The sequence below is a fragment of the Lampris incognitus genome, chromosome 3 (assembly GCF_029633865.1).
Source record: "Lampris incognitus isolate fLamInc1 chromosome 3, fLamInc1.hap2, whole genome shotgun sequence".
In the NCBI taxonomy this organism is placed as follows: domain Eukaryota; kingdom Metazoa; phylum Chordata; class Actinopteri; order Lampriformes; family Lampridae; genus Lampris; species Lampris incognitus.
In genome coordinates this window covers 114,270,143-114,289,654 of record NC_079213.1, presented here as the reverse complement: position 1 = coordinate 114,289,654, position 19,512 = coordinate 114,270,143, and the positions used below count along the sequence as shown (strand labels likewise).

Here is a 19,512-nt window from a genome sequence, read left to right as displayed (position 1 = left end):
CAGCAGAGGGGGTGGAGCAGCGACCGGGGCAGCTCAGAAGAGTGGAGTAATTGGCCAAGTACAATTGGGAAGAAAAAGGGGGGTGAACAAAAAAAAGTTGTGAACTGGTCATACCATATTTCCACTGAATCTATCTTCCAGTGAACCTCCGCCTCCTTGGTAAAAGTTATAAGAGCTGGCTGCAGAGAGAGAGAGAGAGAGAGAGAGAGAGAGAGAGAGAGAGAGGGAGAAATGCAACCAGTTTCCTGCAACATAGTCCAAATCACATCTACTAGGCATGTGTGTAGAAACAGCGAAGGTGAAGAATAGATGAAGAATAGATGGCATCCTGGTAGAGATGGATGCTCAGTGTCGTAGATAAACACGAGATTGTAGTGGATCATCAGTGGATATAGAAAGTCAACACACCCCTCTTAAAATGGCAGGTTTTTGTGATGTGAAAAAATGAAACCAAGATAAATCATTGTACAATTTTCCCACATTTTTTAAAATTGCAATCTATAAAATTCAAGTGAAAAACAAAGTGAAACCTTTTAGGGGAAAAAATTACAGTAACCTGGCTGCATAAGTGTGCACACCCCTAAACTAAACCTTTATTGAAGCACCTTTTGATTTTATTACAGCACTCAGTCTTTGTGTGTGAGAGTCTATCAGCTTCGCACATCTTGACTTGGAAGTATTTTCCCACTCTTCCTTGAAAAATGTTCTAGATCCGTCAAATTGCGAGGGCATCTCCTGTGCCCAGCCCTCTTCAGGTCACCTCGCAGAATTTCAGGTGGATTCAGGTCTGGGCTCTGGCTAAGCTGTTCCAAAATGTTGATCTTCTATATGTGAAGCCATTTCTTTGTTGATTTGGATGTGTGCTTTGGGTTATTGTCTAATGAAAGGTGAAATTCATCTTCAGCTTTCTAGCAGACGTCTGAAGGTTTTGAGCCAAAATCGAGTGTTATTTGGAGCTATTTATGAGTCCTTCCACCTTGACTGAAGCCTGTTCCGGCTGAAGAAAAGCAGCCTCAAAGCATGATGCTGTCACCACCATGCTTCACCATGGGTGTAGTGTTCTTTTGGTGATGTGCTGTGTTGTTTTTTAACCTTTGTACCTTTTGGAATTAGGGTCAAAAAGTTGAGCCTACGTCTCCTCAGACCATAACACGTTTTTCCACATGGTTTTGGAAGACTACACGCATCTTGTTGCAAAATTTTGTCAGGCTTGGATGAGGGTTTTTTTCCTGTGAAAAGGCTTCCGTCTTGCCATCCTACCCCGTAGCCTAGTTATGTGAAGAATAAAGGAGATTGTTGTCACATGTAAGGAGCAACTAGTACTTGCCACAAATTCCTGCAGCTCCTTTAATGTTGCCGTAGGCCTTTTGGCAGCCTCCCTGACCAGTCTTCTCCTTGTCTTCTCATCAATTTTGGAGGGATGTCCTGTTCTTGGTAATGTCACTTGTGTGCCATATTTTCTCCACTTGATGACTGCCTTCACTGTGTTCCATGGTATATCTGATGCCTTGGAAATTCTTTCCCCTCTCCTGATAGATACCTTTCAATTGTTCATGCTTTGTAAACTCTTTGTGGACCATAGCTTTTGCTGTTGGATGGAGCCAAAATGTCAGGAAAATCCTACAGCAGGGTTCCCCAATTAGTCAATCAGGTCACAGTGTCCCAGTGGTTCGCACTGTTTTCTCACAGCAAGAAGATCCTGAGTTTGAACCCCAGGCCATCCCAGGTCCTTTCTGTGTGGAGTTTGAATGTTCTCCCCGTGTGTGCATGGTTTTCCTTACCTGGTGGGAGGAAACTGGAGCACCCGGAGGAAACCCACGCAAACACGGGGAGAACATGCAAACTCCACATAAACTGGCAGCATACATAGTGTTGAAGTGTCGCTTGAGATTATCTGCTTTGCAGACAGCTACGATCTGCTTTGCAGACAGCTGTGGTCTGCATGCATATCATCGGTTTGGCATTGGCCTGGTCTGGTAAAATAAAACAAAACTGATCAGTCCAGTCAGATTTGAACTGACAGCTATCCTAGTTGACTTTCCACTTTTTCGCACAGGCCATGTTCTTGGTTGAGGACAGTTATTGATTATCTGTGACTTAGCTGCTGAGTGACTCTGTCTAGTCAAGGACTGTAGAGAGCACGGAGTATGTCTTATGCCTATGCGCTCTACGGCATAGGTCAAGTGTATGGTGAGGGCTGAGGTCAAAATAAAGTAGAGCAGCACACACTGTATTTCACATGTTTTGACAGGTGTGTTAGTACCAACGGGCAAATTTGTTCTTACACACCTATGGAATTTTTTTTAGCCCTCAAGATTGTCTGACAGTCAGTAGCAAAGCATGATGGTTATTTGTAATTCCTTCCTCCTAACATCTGTTGTCTTCATCTTGCAACGAGCAATCACCAGGCCTGCAAAGACATCAATGTTAGCCAATCGGTGTCTAAATTCAGGGGTTACCCAGGTTCTACACTGGTCTCTGAGACAAACTTCAGGGCTAAAAAATCCCATTGGCGTGTAAAAACAAATTTGCCCATAGTGACGATTGATACATGAGGTCCCAGGTGCTCACTCTGTCCATTGTCGAGGTCAGAGGATCACTACACAGAGTGAGCACATGAAAGGCTGCTGGCTCAGATGGCATACCCTGTCGGTTTCTCTGGGAATATGCCAACCAGCTGACTGAGGTCTTGACCATGCTATTCAACCTGTCACTGTCCCAGTCCCTAGTCCCCACATGTCTTAAAACCTCCACCATCATCCCTCTCCCCAAACACTCCTCAGTTAAATGTTTAAACGGCTACCGGCCCATTGCGCTCACCCTCATTGCCATGATTTGCTTCGAAGACTAGTCATGGCTCACATCAAGGAGATCACCCCCCCCCCCAACTCTCGACTAACACCAGTTTGCCTATAGATCCAAGGCTCTGCAGAGGATGCCATCTCCACCGCACTACACTCTACCCTGACCCACCTGGACAATAGACACTTACTTCCTGTTTGTAGACTTAAGTTCAGCGTTCAACACAATCATCCCCTCAAAACTAACCACTCAACTCCACTCTCTTGGCCTTAACCCCTCCCTCTGCAACTGGACCCTGAACTTCCTGACCGACAGACAACAACCCGTTCAGTTAGGCAACCACACCTCCTCCACCCTGACCCTCAGCACAGGCACCCCACTGGGCTGTGTTCTGAGCCCCTCCTCTATTCCCTTTTAACTATTGGGGGGAAAAACAAACAACCGAAGAAGTCAATTCCTGAAATTTCAATTTACAGGTCTCTTGGAAAGTTTGGGAAACATGGCCACCAACACGGAGCCTGTTTCAGCCTCCCTTCTAATCTCCAAACTCAACAAGCTCAGAACAAGCCTCTCAACTGAACTGACAATCGCTCTGTCTCCAATTCAAGCTTCTCTTGATGCAATCCGTCATACTTCAGACAACCACGGGTGAATTCTCACTACCATTGTAGCTTGCCTTACGGATCACAGTGACAGGACAACGTCAATGGAGGCAGCTCTCACTGAGTTAGCGACTGAAAACGTTTTCCTTAATGTCAAACGGGATGACTTGGAGAATCACTCTTGGCGTCAAAACATCCATATTGTTGGTGTGCCTGAAAGTGCTGGACCATCATCCATTAAGTTTGTTTCCGAGCTCCTGATGGAAGTGATGGGCGACGGCATTTTCGAGAAGCCCCCGGAGCTAGACAGAATGCACAGGTCTCTGCACACGAAACCTGCACCAGATGAGCAGCCAAGGGTGATAATAGTCCTCTTCCATCAATTCCAGGACAAGGAACAGGTAATGCACTGGTCAAGAGAGAAGGGTCAGGTGCACTACCAGGGCAAGAAAATATTTTTCTTCACGACTTAAGTGCCAACCTGGCAAAGAAGCAGGCACGTTCAATGGTGTGAAGTCATCCCTGTATAAGAAAGGTGTCAAGTTCACTATGCAACATCCAGCTGTCCTCCGTGTGGTTTTTGGGGGCAAAATTATCAGCTTTGACACTCCAGCAAAGGCTGAAGAATTCTACTCAAGGAACATAGAATCAACCTGAGCTGATCAGACAGACTGAACACAAATCAATTAGCTCTGAGAACATTTGGATAGAACAGGATTGTGCTGAATATCACACTGTAACTGACTATTCATCTGATCTGGACTGATCCTATGTAAGTGTTTTATGTTGTTTACATTTTCGCTGGTGAGCTGTATAGTGCTGTTTAAAGTTTGGCCAGCTGACTGGTTGTATTTAGCCAGAAAGTGAAAGGTTTGAATAGGCCAGTAAAGCGGACAAGGCTGTTGTCACACCTGAAGGGACTGCAGACAGACAAAGCGTTTCTGCCAGAAACACATTTACGTGACTTAGACCAAAACTGGCTGTGTAAATCCTTGGTGGGCCAGATCTTTCACTCTAAATCTAATACTAGTCCAGAGGTACCACTATATTAATCCACAAAAAAAGCCCCCTGCTTTCCCGCCGACATTATTTCTGACCCACAGGGTCGTTATATTATAGTATCTAGGTCCCTGTCCCAAACGCCAGTTATACTGGTTAACCTCTACACCCCCAACTGGGATAATGCTGAATTTGTAACCAAACTCTGTTCTCTTTTTCCCAGTCTCAATACTCACTATTTAATCCTAGGTGGGGACTTGAACTGCGTGACTGACCCCAAACTGTGGACCACTCCAGTCCTAAAAACACACCCCCTCTAAAATGTCCAAAGCCATATCATCATATATGAACCAAATGGGATGTGTGGATCCATGGAGAGTTCTTTACCCAAAGACTAAAGACTTTTAATTCTTTTCTCACGTGCATCACTTGTATACTAGAATAGATTTTTTTTATTGACAAGACACTTCTCTCTTTTGTTAAATCAGTAGAATTTAATGCCATTGTGATCTCGGATCATGCCCCTCTCTTACTTGAACTCTCCTTCCCATCTGCTGCCACCCAGCGCCCTCTGTGGAGGCTAAATTCATCTCTATTATCAGACAAATCATTTTGTGATTATATATCCTCATCCACTGATCACTTCTTAGAAACTAACAAAACCGATGCTGCTTCTCCTTCGTATTTCTTACTCGGCTCATGCTGTTAAACAGCGCAGGACCAAAATACAAGAACTGACTGAATCCATTTTAGACCGGGATCAACAATACTCAGACACCTCCTCCAGAGTTATATAATAGAGATTGGGCCTCCAGACAGAATTCAACGTACTGTCCACTGCCAAAGCAGAACAGCTGTTGCTCCATACACGCGGTACTTTTTATGAATATGGAGACGAGGCAAGTCGGCTCCTTGCTCATCACATAAAATGTAAATCTGCCTCACGCATTATTTCCCAAATTGTAGACTCCTCTCAAAATTTAACTTCTGATTCTGTACTATCAGTAATAATACATTTTCATCTTACTACTCCAGCCTGTATACATCAGAAGCCCCGAGTGACATAACATCCATGAATAAGTTTCTTAATAACTCAGAAACTCCTGCTGCTAGTACAGAATCAAACCTGGAGTTAGACAAACCTTTCTTATTGGAGGAAGTGGTAAGCTCTATTCAAAGTATGCAAAATGGCAAATCTCCAGGTCCCAATGGGTACCCTGATGAATTTTTTAAGACGTTTTCCAATAAACTCGCCCCTCTTCTTTTGGAGATGTTTAATGATACCATTTCTATAGGCTCTTTGCCTCCAAACTTGACCCAAACATCAATCACGTTTGTTAAAACCTGGCAAGGAGCCTACAAACTGTGCCTCCTACCGTCCTATTTTGCTTTTAAACGTGGGTGTTAAAATACTGGCAGAATGCTAGCAAGCCGACTGGATACTGTTTTGGTGGATATTATTTCAGAGGACCAGACAGGTTTTATGAAAAGCTGCCACTCTTTTTCTTAGGTACATCGGCTCCTAAATGTTAGTCATTCTGCATCTCCATCAGATGCCACAGAGGTAGTTATCTCATTAGATGCAGGAAAAGCATTCGACATGGTGGAATGGGAATATTTATTTGCCGTCTTGAAAAAATTTGGTCTTGGGGAAAAATTCACCCCAGTGGTCCGCCTTCTCTATTCGTCTCCACACACTTGGGTCTGTACCAATAATCCACATTCTCCATACTGCCCCCTCACGAGGAACTCGTTAGGCCTGCCCCCTATCACCTCTTGTATTCACTACAGCCATTGAACCCCTCTGCATAGCTCTGAAAGCATCCCCACTGATTAAGGGCATTCGTCGTTGGGGTACTGAACATTGTTTGCCCTTATGTGCAGATGACCTGTTATTATATGTCACTGACCCTGTCGCCTTTGTACCAGAAATATTAGATGTATTGAAACACTTTGTGGCGCTTTCTCTGGATATAAATTAAATTTCACAAAGACTAAGTGTTTTCCGATTAACAACTCTGATTTAATTATCAAACAAGGTGAACTTCCTTTTCATTTTTCTAAAACTAGTTTTAAATACCTGGGTATAAAAATTACTCATTCCATTTTAAGTCTTGATGAAAGAGAATTTTACAACCTTAGTGGAAAAAGTGAGATTAGACCTTCAGAGATGGAAGGTTATTCCTTTATTTTTAACTGGCAGAGTTCAATGTGTGTCTTTATCTTTTTATGTTTGCCTCTTTTTCTGCCCAAATCTTTTTTCCTTTCAGCTGACAGCTTGATCTCAACCTTTATATACACCCAATATTCCTTCCAGTAAAATATTGTTGAAAACAAAAAGAATAGATTATATTGAGTGTGTTTGTGAGAGTGTCCGTTTTGGGAACCTCAGAATTGCATCTCTGCTCTTTGCAGATGATGTGGTTTTGTTAGCTTCATCAGAGCGCAACCTCCAGCGTGCACTGGGACGGTTTGCAGCCGAGTGTGAAATGGTTGGGATGAGAGTCAGCACCTCCAAATCTGAGGCCATGGTTCTCTACCAGAAAATGGTGGATTGCTCCCTCTGGGTTGGGGATGAGTTGTTGCCTCAAGTGAAGGAGTTCAAGTATCTTGGGGTCTTGTACACGAGTGAGGGTAGGATGGAGCAGGAGATTGACAGGCGGATTGGTGCAGCATCAGCAGTAATGGGGACGTTGTGCCAGACCGTTGTGGTGAAGAGGGAGCTGAGCCGGGAGGCAAAGCTCTCAATTTACCAGTCAATCTTCGTTCCAACCCTCACCTATGGTCATGAGCTTTGGGTAGTGACCAAAAGGGTGAGATCGCGGGTACAAGCGGCTGAAATTAGTTTCTTCTGTAGGGTGTCTGGGCTCAGCCTGAGAGATAGGGTGAGGAGCTCGGACATCCGGAGGGAGCTCTTGAGTAGAGCCACTGCTCCTCCGTGTTGAAAGAAGCCAGTTGAGGTGGTTCAGGCATCTGATTAGGATGCCTCCTAGGCGCCTTCTTTTGGAGGTTTACCAGGCATGGCCAACTGGGAGGAGACCCCGGGGTAGACCCAGAACTCACTGGAGGGACTACATGTCCAATCTGGCCTGGGAACGCCTTGGAATCCCCCAGGAGGAGCTGGAGGGCGTTGCTGGGGAGAGGGAGGTCTGGAGTGCCCTACTTAGCCTGCTGCCACCGCGATCTGACCCCGGAGAAGGGGCTGGTGATGAATGAATGAATGAATGTTTGTGAGAGTCAAAGTGTGTATATACATGAGGTGCCGTTATTTCAGTAAATCTAAACACACTAACTAAAGCCAAACTGGAATTAGTTGCTCTCTCTGTGGATAAAGCAGTGATCTTCTTGTGTGAGTTTGGTAGACATCATGTGTTATATTACAGTAATTCCTGAACAGTCTCGGGCAGTTTATGAGTGATCAATGTATTTGCATCGGGGTGTTGTGAGTCAAATGTCCCAGTGCTATGGGGGGGGGGTCGCAAACACCAGCCTGATTATTTTGGGGCATTGCAACTCAAAAAGTTGAGAACCACTGCAATAGCTGACTGGAAAGCCCTGCAGTGGGTGGTCAAGACTGCTCAGCACATGGCATGGTGGTCTGGGTGCCTGTTCAGGGGGGAGGGGATCGGGGGGGAATAGTGTGATTCTCCCACGTGCTACATCCCCCTGGTGAAACTCCTCACTGTCAGGTGAAAAGAAGCGGCTGGCAACTCCACATGTATCGGAGGAGACATGGTAGTCTGCAGCCTTCCCTGGATTGGCAGAGGGGGTGGGGCAGAGATCAGGACAGCTCAGATGAGTGGGGTAATTGGCCAGATACAACTGGGAAGAAAAGGGGGATCCAAAAAAAAAAAAGACTGCTTGGCACATCACCAGCTCCCAGAAATACAGGACACCTACGGCAAACACTGTCTGCACAGAGGTCTGTTTATCAGCAGAGAACCTACCCACCCAAACCATGGACTGTTTCTTACCCCCTGTCCTTTGGGAGGCACTACAGGAGCCTCTGGGTCCGAACCACAAGGCTCAGAAACAGTTTATTTTAACCCGGCCACCCACTCATCGCACTTTTTGCGACTCTTTTGCACTACTGCCTTTTTCTACCTCAGAGACTCTTGTTAACATTGATCATCTCAGCAGGACATTGCACATTCCTCCACCTTAAATATATCTACCATTACTACTACTTTCAGCTGCTCCCGTTAGGGGGCGCCACAGCGGATCATCCGTTTCCATCTCTTCCTGTCCTCTGCATCTTCCTCTGTCACACCAGCCACCTGCATGTCCTCCCTCACCACATCCATAAACCTCCTCTTTGGCCTTCCTCTTCTCCTCTTCCCTGGCAGCTCCATATTCAGCATCCTTCTCCCAGTATACCCAGCATCTCTCCTCCACACATGTCCACACCATCTCAATCTTGTCTCTCTTGCTTTGTCTCCAAACTGTCCAACCTGAGCTGTCCCTAATATACTCGTTCCTAATCCTGTCCTTCTTCATCAGTCCCAATGAAAATCTTATCATCTTCAACTCTGCCACCTCCAGCTCCATCTCCTGTCTTTTCACACAACCCCATTTCATTATAGTCTGTACAATCATCATCACTCCTTGAGTTGAGCCTTATTCTTATTTAACATCTTGTTCTTATTTAATATCTTATTCTTATTTAACATCTTATTCATATTTAACATCTTATTCTTATTTAATATCTTATTCTTATTTAACATCTTATTTAATATCTTATTCTTATTTAACGTCTTATTCTTATTTAATATCTTATTCTTATTTAACATCTTATTCATATTTAACATCTTATTCTTATTTAATATCTTATTCTTATTTAACATCTTATTTAATATCTTATTCTTATTTAACGTCTTATTCTTATTTAATATCTTATTCTTATTTAACATCTCATTCTTATTATGTGCCATCTTTTTACATTGCTATGTTCCACCGTGTGCCACCCCACCTTTTTGTTGTTGTTGCACGGTCTCTGGTGAGGTCCGAGCCTCATGGCATTACACGTGTGCTCTGGCCGCGTCTGCTGGCAATAAAGTGGAATTGAACTGAGTTCTGAACATAGCCACCTCCCCCCTTATAGAGAGGGTGTGCACACTTATGCAGCCAGGCTGTTGTAAGTTTTGTGTTTTTTTTTTTTTTCCTAAAGTTTTTTTGGTGGTTTTTCCACTTTATTTTCATAGGTTGAAATTAAAAAAAGTGGAAAAAGTTCTGACACGATTTATCTTGGTTTAATTTGCTTCATCCATCCATCATCAGAACTGCTTATCCTGCTCTCAGGGTTGTGGGGATGCTGGAGCCTATCCCAGCAGCCATTGGGCAGCAGGCAGGGAGACACCCTGGACAGGCTACACACAGGGGTGTGTGTGGTTTGGTGTGTGGTTTGGTGATGTTCTTGTTGTTCCTCAGCTTTGCTCTGCTGTGGCCCCGTCTTACAGACACACCTGCACATAATATGAATCTCAGTCAGGAACATTCAAATCCATAGGAACATGGGAAAGCTGGTCCAGCTACTACACAAGAAGTCAATTTTTAGGGGTGTCTGGGTAGCGTAGCAGTCTATTCCGTTGCCTACCAACACAGGGATCGCCGGTTTGAATCCCCGTGTTGCCTCCGACTTGGTCGGGCATCGCTACTGACACAATTGGCCATGTCTGCAGGTGGGAAGCCGGATGTGGGTATGTGTCCTGGTCGCTGTACTAGCGCCTCCTCTGGTCAGTAGGGGTGCCTGTTTGGGGGGGAGGGGGAACTGGGGGGAATAGCGTGATCCTCCCATGCGCTATGTCCCCCTGGTGAAACTACTCACTGTCAGGTGAAAAGAAGCGGCTGGCGGCTCCACTTGTATGGGAGGAGGCATGTGGTAGTCTGCAGCCCTCCCTGCGATCAGCAGAAGGGGTGGAGCAGAGACTGAGACATGCCCGGAAGAGTGGGATAATTGGCCGGATCCAAGTGGGGAGAAAAAGGGTGAAAATGCCAGAAAGGGAAAAAAAAAAGATTTTGAGGACAGGATTAAAACGAACCTCCTAAAAGGTAAAAGTCAAGCTAACTCCTTAATAACGCAGACGTCCCTTGTTGTATTTCAAGTGACTGTTTCACATAAAAGTCTCTTTACATGAAGTCCAGGACACAGTTTAAATGAAGTCCAGGACATAGTTTAAATGAAGTCTAGGACACAGTTTAAATGAAGTCCAGGACACAGTTTAAATGAAGTCTAGCACACAGTTTAAATGAAGTCCAGGACACAGTTTAAATGAAGTCCAGGACACAGTTTAAATGAAGTCCAGGACACAGTATAAATGAAGTCCAGGACAGAGTTTAAATGAAGTCTAGGACACAGTTTAAATGAAGTCCAGGACACAGTTTAAATGAAGTCCAGGACACAGTTTAAATGAAGTCTAGGACACAGTATAAATGAAGTCCAGGACACAGTTTAAATGAAGTCTAGGACACAGTTTAAATGAAGTCCAGGACACAGTTTAAATGAAGTCCAGGACACAGTTTAAATGAAGTCCAGGACAGAGTTTAAATGAAGTCTAGGACACAGTTTAAATGAAGTCCAGGACACAGTTTAACTGAAGTCTAGGACACAGTTTAAATGAAGTCCAGGACACAGTATAAATGAAGTCTAGGACAAAGTTTAACTGAAGTCCAGGACACAGTTTAAATGAAGTCTAGGACACAGTTTAAATGAAGTCTAGGACACAGTTTAAATGAAGTCCAGGACACAGTTTAAATGAAGTCCAGGACACAGTTTAAATGAAGTCCAGGACACAGTATAAATGAAGTCCAGGACACAGTTTAAATGAAGTCTAGGACACAGTTTAAATGAAGTCCAGGACACAGTTTAAATGAAGTCCAGGACACAGTATAAATGAAGTCCAGGACACAGTTTAAATGAAGTCTAGGACACAGTTTAAATGAAGTCCAGGACACAGTTTAAATGAAGTCCAGGACACAGTTTAAATGAAGTCTAGGACACAGTATAAATGAAGTCCAGGACACAGTTTAAATGAAGTCTAGGACACAGTTTAAATGAAGTCCAGGACACAGTTTAACTGAAGTCTAGGACACAGTTTAAATGAAGTCCAGGACACAGTATAAATGAAGTCTAGGACACAGTTTAACTGAAGTCCAGGACACAGTTTAAATGAAGTCCAGGACACAGTTTAAATGAAGTCTAGGACACAGTTTAACTGAAGTCCAGGACACAGTTTAAATGAAGTCCAGGACACAGTATAAATGAAGTCTAGGACACAGTTTAACTGAAGTCCAGGACACAGTTTAAATGAAATCTAGGACACAGTATAAATGAAGTCCAGAACACAGTAGAAATGACGTCCAGGACACAGTTTAAATGAAGTCCAGGACACAGTCCACTGTGACACTATTTGGCCTGGTTCCTTTCCCAATATCAACCACTCCTTTTTTACATTTACAACAAAATGAGGGAATGAGGACAATGCAGTGCACTGTTGGTTCACAGCAGGATGTTCTGGTTATCCCCCCCCCCTTTTTCTTTCCAATTGTATCCGGCCAATCACCCACCCCGCTCTCTGAGCCGTCCTGGTCTCTGCTCCACCTCCTCTGCCGATACGGGGAGGGCTGCAGACTTCCACATGCCTCCTCCCACACATATGGAGTCACCAGCCGCTTATTTTCATCTGACAGTGAGGAGTTTCCCCAGGGGGCTGTAGCGCATGAGAGGATCACGCTATTCCCCCCAGTCCCCCCCCCCCGGATAGGCACCCCGACTGACCAGAGGAGGTGCTAGTGCAGTGTCCAGGACACATACCCACATCCGGCTTCCCACCCACAGACACGGCCAATTGTGTCTGTAGGGACGTCCGACCAAGCCGGAGGTAACACGGGGATTCGACCCAGTGATCCCCATGTTGGATGTTCTGGTTACTTTTAGCCTGCAAAGCAGCTGAAGAAGAGATCTGTAAGAATTGATATACCTACCAGTGAAGCTTCATCTTATTTCTTGTTCTGTTTCACCTGCTCTGAACCCACACAACATAGTTTGGTGTGCACCTCATCTTGCTTGGAGGATTGCCACCAGTCGGAAAATCCAGACTTATCAAACGGTTTGGAGAGTCCAGACCAGATGATGCAAGTTGCAACTCATCATGTGACTGACGGCGTTCTTTTGTTTGTCTTTCATCTCCAGAAAACCGCTGTAGCTCCGACCCCTGGGAGACGTCCCCCGCCCTACAGACCACCCAACCAATCAGAGCAAGACCTTGACTCAGACCTGGAGCAGGCAAGAGGTCAGTACCACACGCTAACGCATGAACATCCATCACAGATACTGCACATACACAAATCAACCCATAAATGTGTACAAATAGTTAAAGCTACTTTCCTAGACATCATTTAGCATCGTCGTCCAGACATGTTTTTTATTAAACACATTCGAAAACGACCAACTTGGACCAAAGACATTTACAACTTGAAAAATTAACACAGATAACTCATGAAAAAATGAAAGACATGAGGAGCACACTGATTTGCAGGTCAAGAACTTAAAGCTGCAATCCATGACTGTGTTCATTATTTTCTCCATCTGAAAAGTGGAGGTGATGTGGTTGTTGTGTTGGACAGACTGTCAGTGTTCCAGTAGAACTGTGTTGTGGTGTAGGTGGATGTAGGAGACAGAGAGAAACAGACCCGTTGGCTCTGATTTTCTGGGACTACAAACCAGGTGTTGCAGGACTACAAACCAGGTGTAGCAGCCATTGTGGCTGGTGTCTTTATGCAGAAACGAGATCCAGGAAGTGGTTACAAGAAAAAGGTGATAGATTGTCTGAAGCTGTAAGAACAGAACAATGCCAGTGACAGAATTTTGTACCATAGATTATACCCAGGGGGTGCTACACCTAGTCTGTATGGTTTACCTAAGATACATAAACAGGATGTGCCATTACAGCCTATTGTTTTTATGATTAAGTCATTGACCTATAACATCTCTAAGGTTCTGGCATCTACTCTTAACCCCGCGGGTAGACACTAATGAACATCATATTCACAACACTATGGATGTTGTGGACAAGGTGAGGGACATCATTATGTGGACAAGGTGAGGGACATCATTATGTGGACAAGGTGAGGGACATCATTATGGAGGAGGATGAAACAGTGATCTCTTGTCATGTCACAAGAGACCACTGTTTTCTTCACGTGCATTTGTTAATGAAGCAGTGGAGGTGGTCCATATGAAATTACAAAACAACCCCACCCTTAGCAATAAACCCCTTATCGCGTGATGTAAAAGCTGCGTTGTAAACGAGATGCGCGTGCAGAACGTGTGGCCAAACATGGCCGAGAAACACCGTGCGTACCTGTGAAACTCACAGAGGAAAGCTATAAAACTTAAAATTAAACGGAGAAAAGTTAGAAGTTTGAGAAAATGAAAATCTCAGGATATGTTGAAGGTCTAAGCAAGGAAGACAGAAAGCGTTACGAGTCCAAACTTACGCTGAGCACGGGAGAAAAACTTCCTGATCCGTTTCTGCTCGCTGAAGCTCAGGGGGACAAGTGATGTCACCAATGTGCCAAACATCTGATGGAGGGATGTGACTGAACACCTCGTAGACACACCGAGTAGATTTACCAAAGATCCAATGAAGGCAAACGAGTCTCTAGAAGCATACGATTATTTGGTTGGTGGACATGTCCAAGACTGCTTTCACCATCCGTTATCGAAGGAAAACAAGTGTTGCTTCATCAAATTAAAGGTAAGCCCTCGTAGTTTAATTGTTTGTACAGTTGGATTGTTTGTATTCAACAAAAGCTGACTTGTTTGTGTCGTTATGAGATCGAGGCTGGAGTCAAATTATGACCTCAAACATCATGACACAAGAAAGCTAATGGAATCATTGTCAAACTTGAGGAAGACTAGGCATTAACAACTCACACTGTGGTTCGGCAGCTGCTCTACTAGGACAGCATCATAAGTAGCGCTGTTACGTATATTCATCACAATACTTGTTGTTCTACTAGGACAACATCACATGTAGCGCTGTTACTTACCTGTGTTCATCACAATACTTGTTGCTCTACTAGGACACCATCACATGTAGCGCTGTTACTTACCTATGTTCCTCACAATACTTGTTGTTCTACTAGGAGAGCATCACATGTAGCGCTGTTACTTACCTATGTTCCTCACAATACTTGTTGTTCTACTAGGACAGCATCACATGTAGCGCTGTTACTTACCTATGTCCCTCACAATACTTGTTGTTCTACTAGGACAGTACCACATGTAGTGCTGTTACTTACCTGTGTTCCTCACAATACTTGTTGTTCTACTAGGACAGTACCACATGTAGTGCTGTTACTTACCTATGTTCCTCACAATACTTGTTGTTCTACTAGGACAGTACCACATGTAGTGCTGTTACTTACGTATGTTCATCACAATACTTGTTGTTCTACTAGGACACCCTCACATGTAGCGCTGTTACTTACCTATGTTCATCACAATACTTGTTGCTCTACTAGGACAGTACCACATGTAGCGCTGTTACTTACCTATGTTCCTCACAATACTTGTTGTTCTACTAGGACAGTACCACATGTAGTGCTGTTACTTACCTATGTTCCTCACAATACTTGTTGTTCTACTAGGACAGTACCACATGTAGTGCTGTTACTTACCTATGTTCCTCACAATACTTGTTGTTCTACTAGGACAGCATCACATATAGCGCTGTTACTTACGTATGTTCATCACAATACTTGTTGCTCTACTAGGACAGTACCACATGTAGTGCTGTTACTTACCTATGTTCCTCACAATACTTGTTGTTCTACTAGGACAGCATCACATATAGCGCTGTTACTTACGTATGTTCATCACAATACTTGTTGCTCTACTAGGACAGCATCACATGTAGCGCTGTTACTTACGTATGTTCATCGCAATACTTGTTGTTCTACTAGGACAGTACCACATGTAGTGCTGTTACTTACGTATGTTCATCACAATACTTGTTGCTCTACTAGGACAGCATCACATGTAGCGCTGTTACTTACGTGTGTTCATCACAATACTTGTTGCTCTACTAGGACAGCATCACATGTAGCGCTGTTACTTACGTGTGTTCATCACAATACTTGTTGTTCTACTAGGACAGCATCACATGTAGCGCTGTTACTTACGTCTGTTCATCACAATACTTGTTGCTCTACTAGGACAGCATCACATGTAGCGCTGTTACTTACGTGTGTTCATCACAATACTTGTTGTTCTACTAGGACAATACCACATGTAGTGCCGTTACTTATCTATGTTCCTCACAATACTTGTTGTTCTACTAGGACAGCATCACATGTAGCGCTGTTACTTACGTATGTTCATCACAATACTTGTTGTTCTACTAGGACAGCATCACATTTAGCGCTGTTACTTACCTATGTTCATCACAATACTTGTTGTTCTACTAGGACAGTATCACATGTAGTGCTGTTACTTACCTATGTTCCTCACAATACTTGTTGTTCTACTAGGACAGTACCACATGTAGTGCTGTTACTTACCTATGTTCCTCACAATACTTGTTGTTCTACTAGGACAGCATCACATGTAGCGCTGTTACTTACGTCTGTTCATCACAATACTTGTTGCTCTACTAGGACAGCATCACATGTAGCGCTGTTACTTACCTATGTTCCTCACAATACTTGTTGTTCTACTAGGACAGCATCACATGTAGTGCTGTTACTTACCTGTGTTTATCACAATACTTGTTGTTCTACTAGGACAGCATCACATGTAGTGCTGTTACTTACCTGTGTTCCTCACAATACTTGTTGCTCTGCTAGGACAGTACCACATGTAGTGCTGTTACTTATGTGTGTTCATCACAATACTTGTTGTTCTACTAGGACAGTACCACATGTAGTGCTGTTACTTACCTGTGTTCCTCACAATACTTGTTGTTCTACTAGGACAGCATCACATGTAGTGCTGTTACTTACCTATGTTCCTCACAATACTTGTTGCTCTACTAGGACAGTACCACATGTAGTGCTGTTACTTACCTGTGTTCCTCACAATACTTGTTGTTCTACTAGGACAGCATCACATTTAGCGCTGTTACTTACCTGTGTTCCTCACAATACTTGTTGTTCTACTAGGACAGTATCACATGTAGTGCTGTTACTTACCTATGTTCCTCAAAAAACTTGTTTGTGTAAGAAACAGATAACAGATATGAAATGTCCTCCACAAATCTTCACGTTTGATATTTGCTCTTCTGACCACATCTTCCAGTCCTCCTGACAGAGTGCATGCCATCTTTACGATTTGTACAACCGACAGCGCAAAACTGTGAGACACTTCATTTCGTTGTAAATTAATTTCTCTGTGATGACCTCTTCGAAATGAACGTAGTAACATTTACAAACACAAGACTCGTGGCCCCATTTTGCCTCACAATCTGCACACGCACATTTGGTGCATGTAAACAAGGGAACACGTCTATAGGACCACCTCAACACTGACCTTAACACTGACCAAGTGTGTCTGCTCCTGAAGCTGTGTCTTCAGTCCACATACTTCACATACAGGGAGCAGTACTATAGGCAGAGGCATGGGTGTGCTGTGGGTTCCCCAGTCTCACCTATAGTGGCCAACTTGTACATGGAGGAAGTGGAAAAGAGGCTGTGATGTCCAGGGGCACTACCTAGCCACTGGTTCAGATTTGTGGACGACACCTGGGTTAAGATTAAATCTCAGGACGTAGCACATTTCACCGGCCACATTAACTCTGTGGACACCACATCAAGTTCACCAGGGAGGATGTGGAACATGACAGGTTAGTCTTCTCCATTATCCAAGCCGCTTATCCCAACTGGGGTCACGGGATGCTGGAGCCTATCCCAGCAGTCATTGGGCAGCAGGCGGGGAGACACCCTGGACAGGCCGCCAGGCCATCACAGGGAAAGGTTAGTTTTCTTACACTGTGAAATTACAACTGGTGATGGAGGACATTTGATTGTTGATGTTCACCGTAGACCAACACATACTGAGCAGTACTTAAGGTTTGACTCTCATCATCCACTGGAGCACAAACTAGGAGTCATCAGGATGCTGTACCACCGAGCTGACAACGTCCCCACCGACACAGCAGCCGGGGAAGAGGAGAAACCCCACATTAAACAGGCCCTGGTTAAGTGTGGTTATCCTAACTGGGTGTTTGTCAAAGCCAGGAAGACCCCAAACAGTGCACCAGCTGATCGAGGAGAGGAGAAGGACAACAGCTGTCTAATTGTAAACGAGTGGTGATTCTGTATGTGGTGGGAGTGTTGGAACAGTTGAGACGTGTATTTTCCAAACACCGTGTCTCAGATGCTTTCAAACCCCAAAACACACTGCACCAGAAGTTGGTCCACCCCAAGGACCGAGTCCCCCGGCACAAACAGAGCAATACAGTGTAGCTGTTAAGTACCAGTTGTGACTTGTACATTGGGGAAACAAATGCTGGCCAAGAGGATGACACAACACAGCAGAGCTAACATGTCAGACCAGGACTCCACAGTCTACACCATCTACAGACCAGGACTCCACAGTCTACACCAGTGGTGCCCAACCCTGCTCATGGAGAGCTACCCTGCTGTCGGTTTTCACTTTAACCTTGATTTAGCACATCTGATTCAATTAATGGAGGTCTTGGTCTGTAGGTAATCAGTAGAATCAGGTGTGTTAAATTAGGGTTGGAGTGAAAAACGGCAAGATGGTAGCACACAGGGTTGGGCACCACTGGTCTACACCATCTACAGGCCAGTGGTCACTCTTTCAAGGATGAGGATGTGCACATCCTTGATAGGGAGGAACGTTGGATTGAACAGGGAGTCAAAGAAGACATCTATGTGACGAGGGAACGACCATCCCTGAACGGGGGGGTGGGGTGGGGGTGGGGGGTCTAAGAGTACATCTGTCACCATCTTACAATGCTGTGGTTGCAACTATTCCCCAATCCTCTGTGAATAGTACACATGACCACTGTAACTCTAGTTAATGGTCACACCATATTTGCATATGAAACTGGTCACTGGTTTGGGTCGTTATGACACTATTGTTTATAAGGGTGGGGACACCTGCAGTCACTGTATTGTTTATAAGGGTGGGACACCTGCAGTCACTGTATTGTTTATAAGGGTGGGACACCTGCAGTCACTGTATTGTTTATAAGGGTGGGGACACCTGCAGTCACTGTATTGTTTATGAGGGTGGGGAAACCTGCAGTCACTGTATTGTTTATAAGGGTGGGGACACCTGCAGTCACTGTGTTGTTTATAAGGGTGGGGACACCTGCATTCACTGTATTGTTAATAAGGGTGGGGGTACCTGCAGTCACTGTATTGTTTATAAGGGTGGGGGTACCTGCAGTCACTGTATTGTTTATAAGGGTGGGACACCTGCAGTCACTGTGTTGTTTATAAGGGTGGGACACCTGCAGTCACTGTATTGTTTATGAGGGTGGGACACCTGCAGTCAGGTGAGACTGAAGAGGTCACGTAGATGATGATGAAACGTATCTGTCAGTAAATGTGTCCAGATTAACTGATTCAACCCTCTGTGATGGTGGCTGATGTGCCATCAGCTCAGCAGGAAACAGCTCCACCCTTCTAAAAATGGATCCTGGGACCAAAGCTAACATGCACAGTCTGATGTATTACACACTACGTCACACTATATGGGGACACTGTTGTACAGTCATACTGGTTGTCATGGACACATCAGCATCACGTCTCAGTCGTTTGTCAGCATGTACATGTTTGCTGCTGCACCAGTGTTCACCCTACCTGGTCAAAACATCTCAACAGCAGTGGACGGCGCCCGGAGAGTGTCTCCAACCATGGTGAAGATGGCTGGTGGTGTTATGGAGCCTGACTCCATCACACACATGGAGACATTAACCATTTATTAAGGGAGAAATGTCTCAGATTTCATCTTAAAAGCTTTGACAGGAGTGATCTCCGTGGGCCCTGGAGCTGCGGTCAGAGGAGGCGGTCTGACATGTGCTTGAGGCAAATGGGAGAATGTGACCGGTACACTGACTGTCTCTCATAACCAGTGGAC

The 19,512-nt window shown here is 44.5% G+C and overlaps 1 protein-coding gene across 1 annotated transcript in view; it reads left to right on the top strand.

Moving 5' to 3' along the window:
• Positions 1–19,512, top strand: part of patj (PATJ crumbs cell polarity complex component) — a 272,303-nt gene that overhangs the window by 143,212 nt on the left and 109,579 nt on the right. Inside the window, exon 28 of the mRNA XM_056276027.1 lies at positions 12,592–12,691. Within this exon, the coding sequence (XP_056132002.1) occupies positions 12,592–12,691 (100 nt within the window). The remainder of the gene's footprint in view (positions 1–12,591; positions 12,692–19,512) is intronic.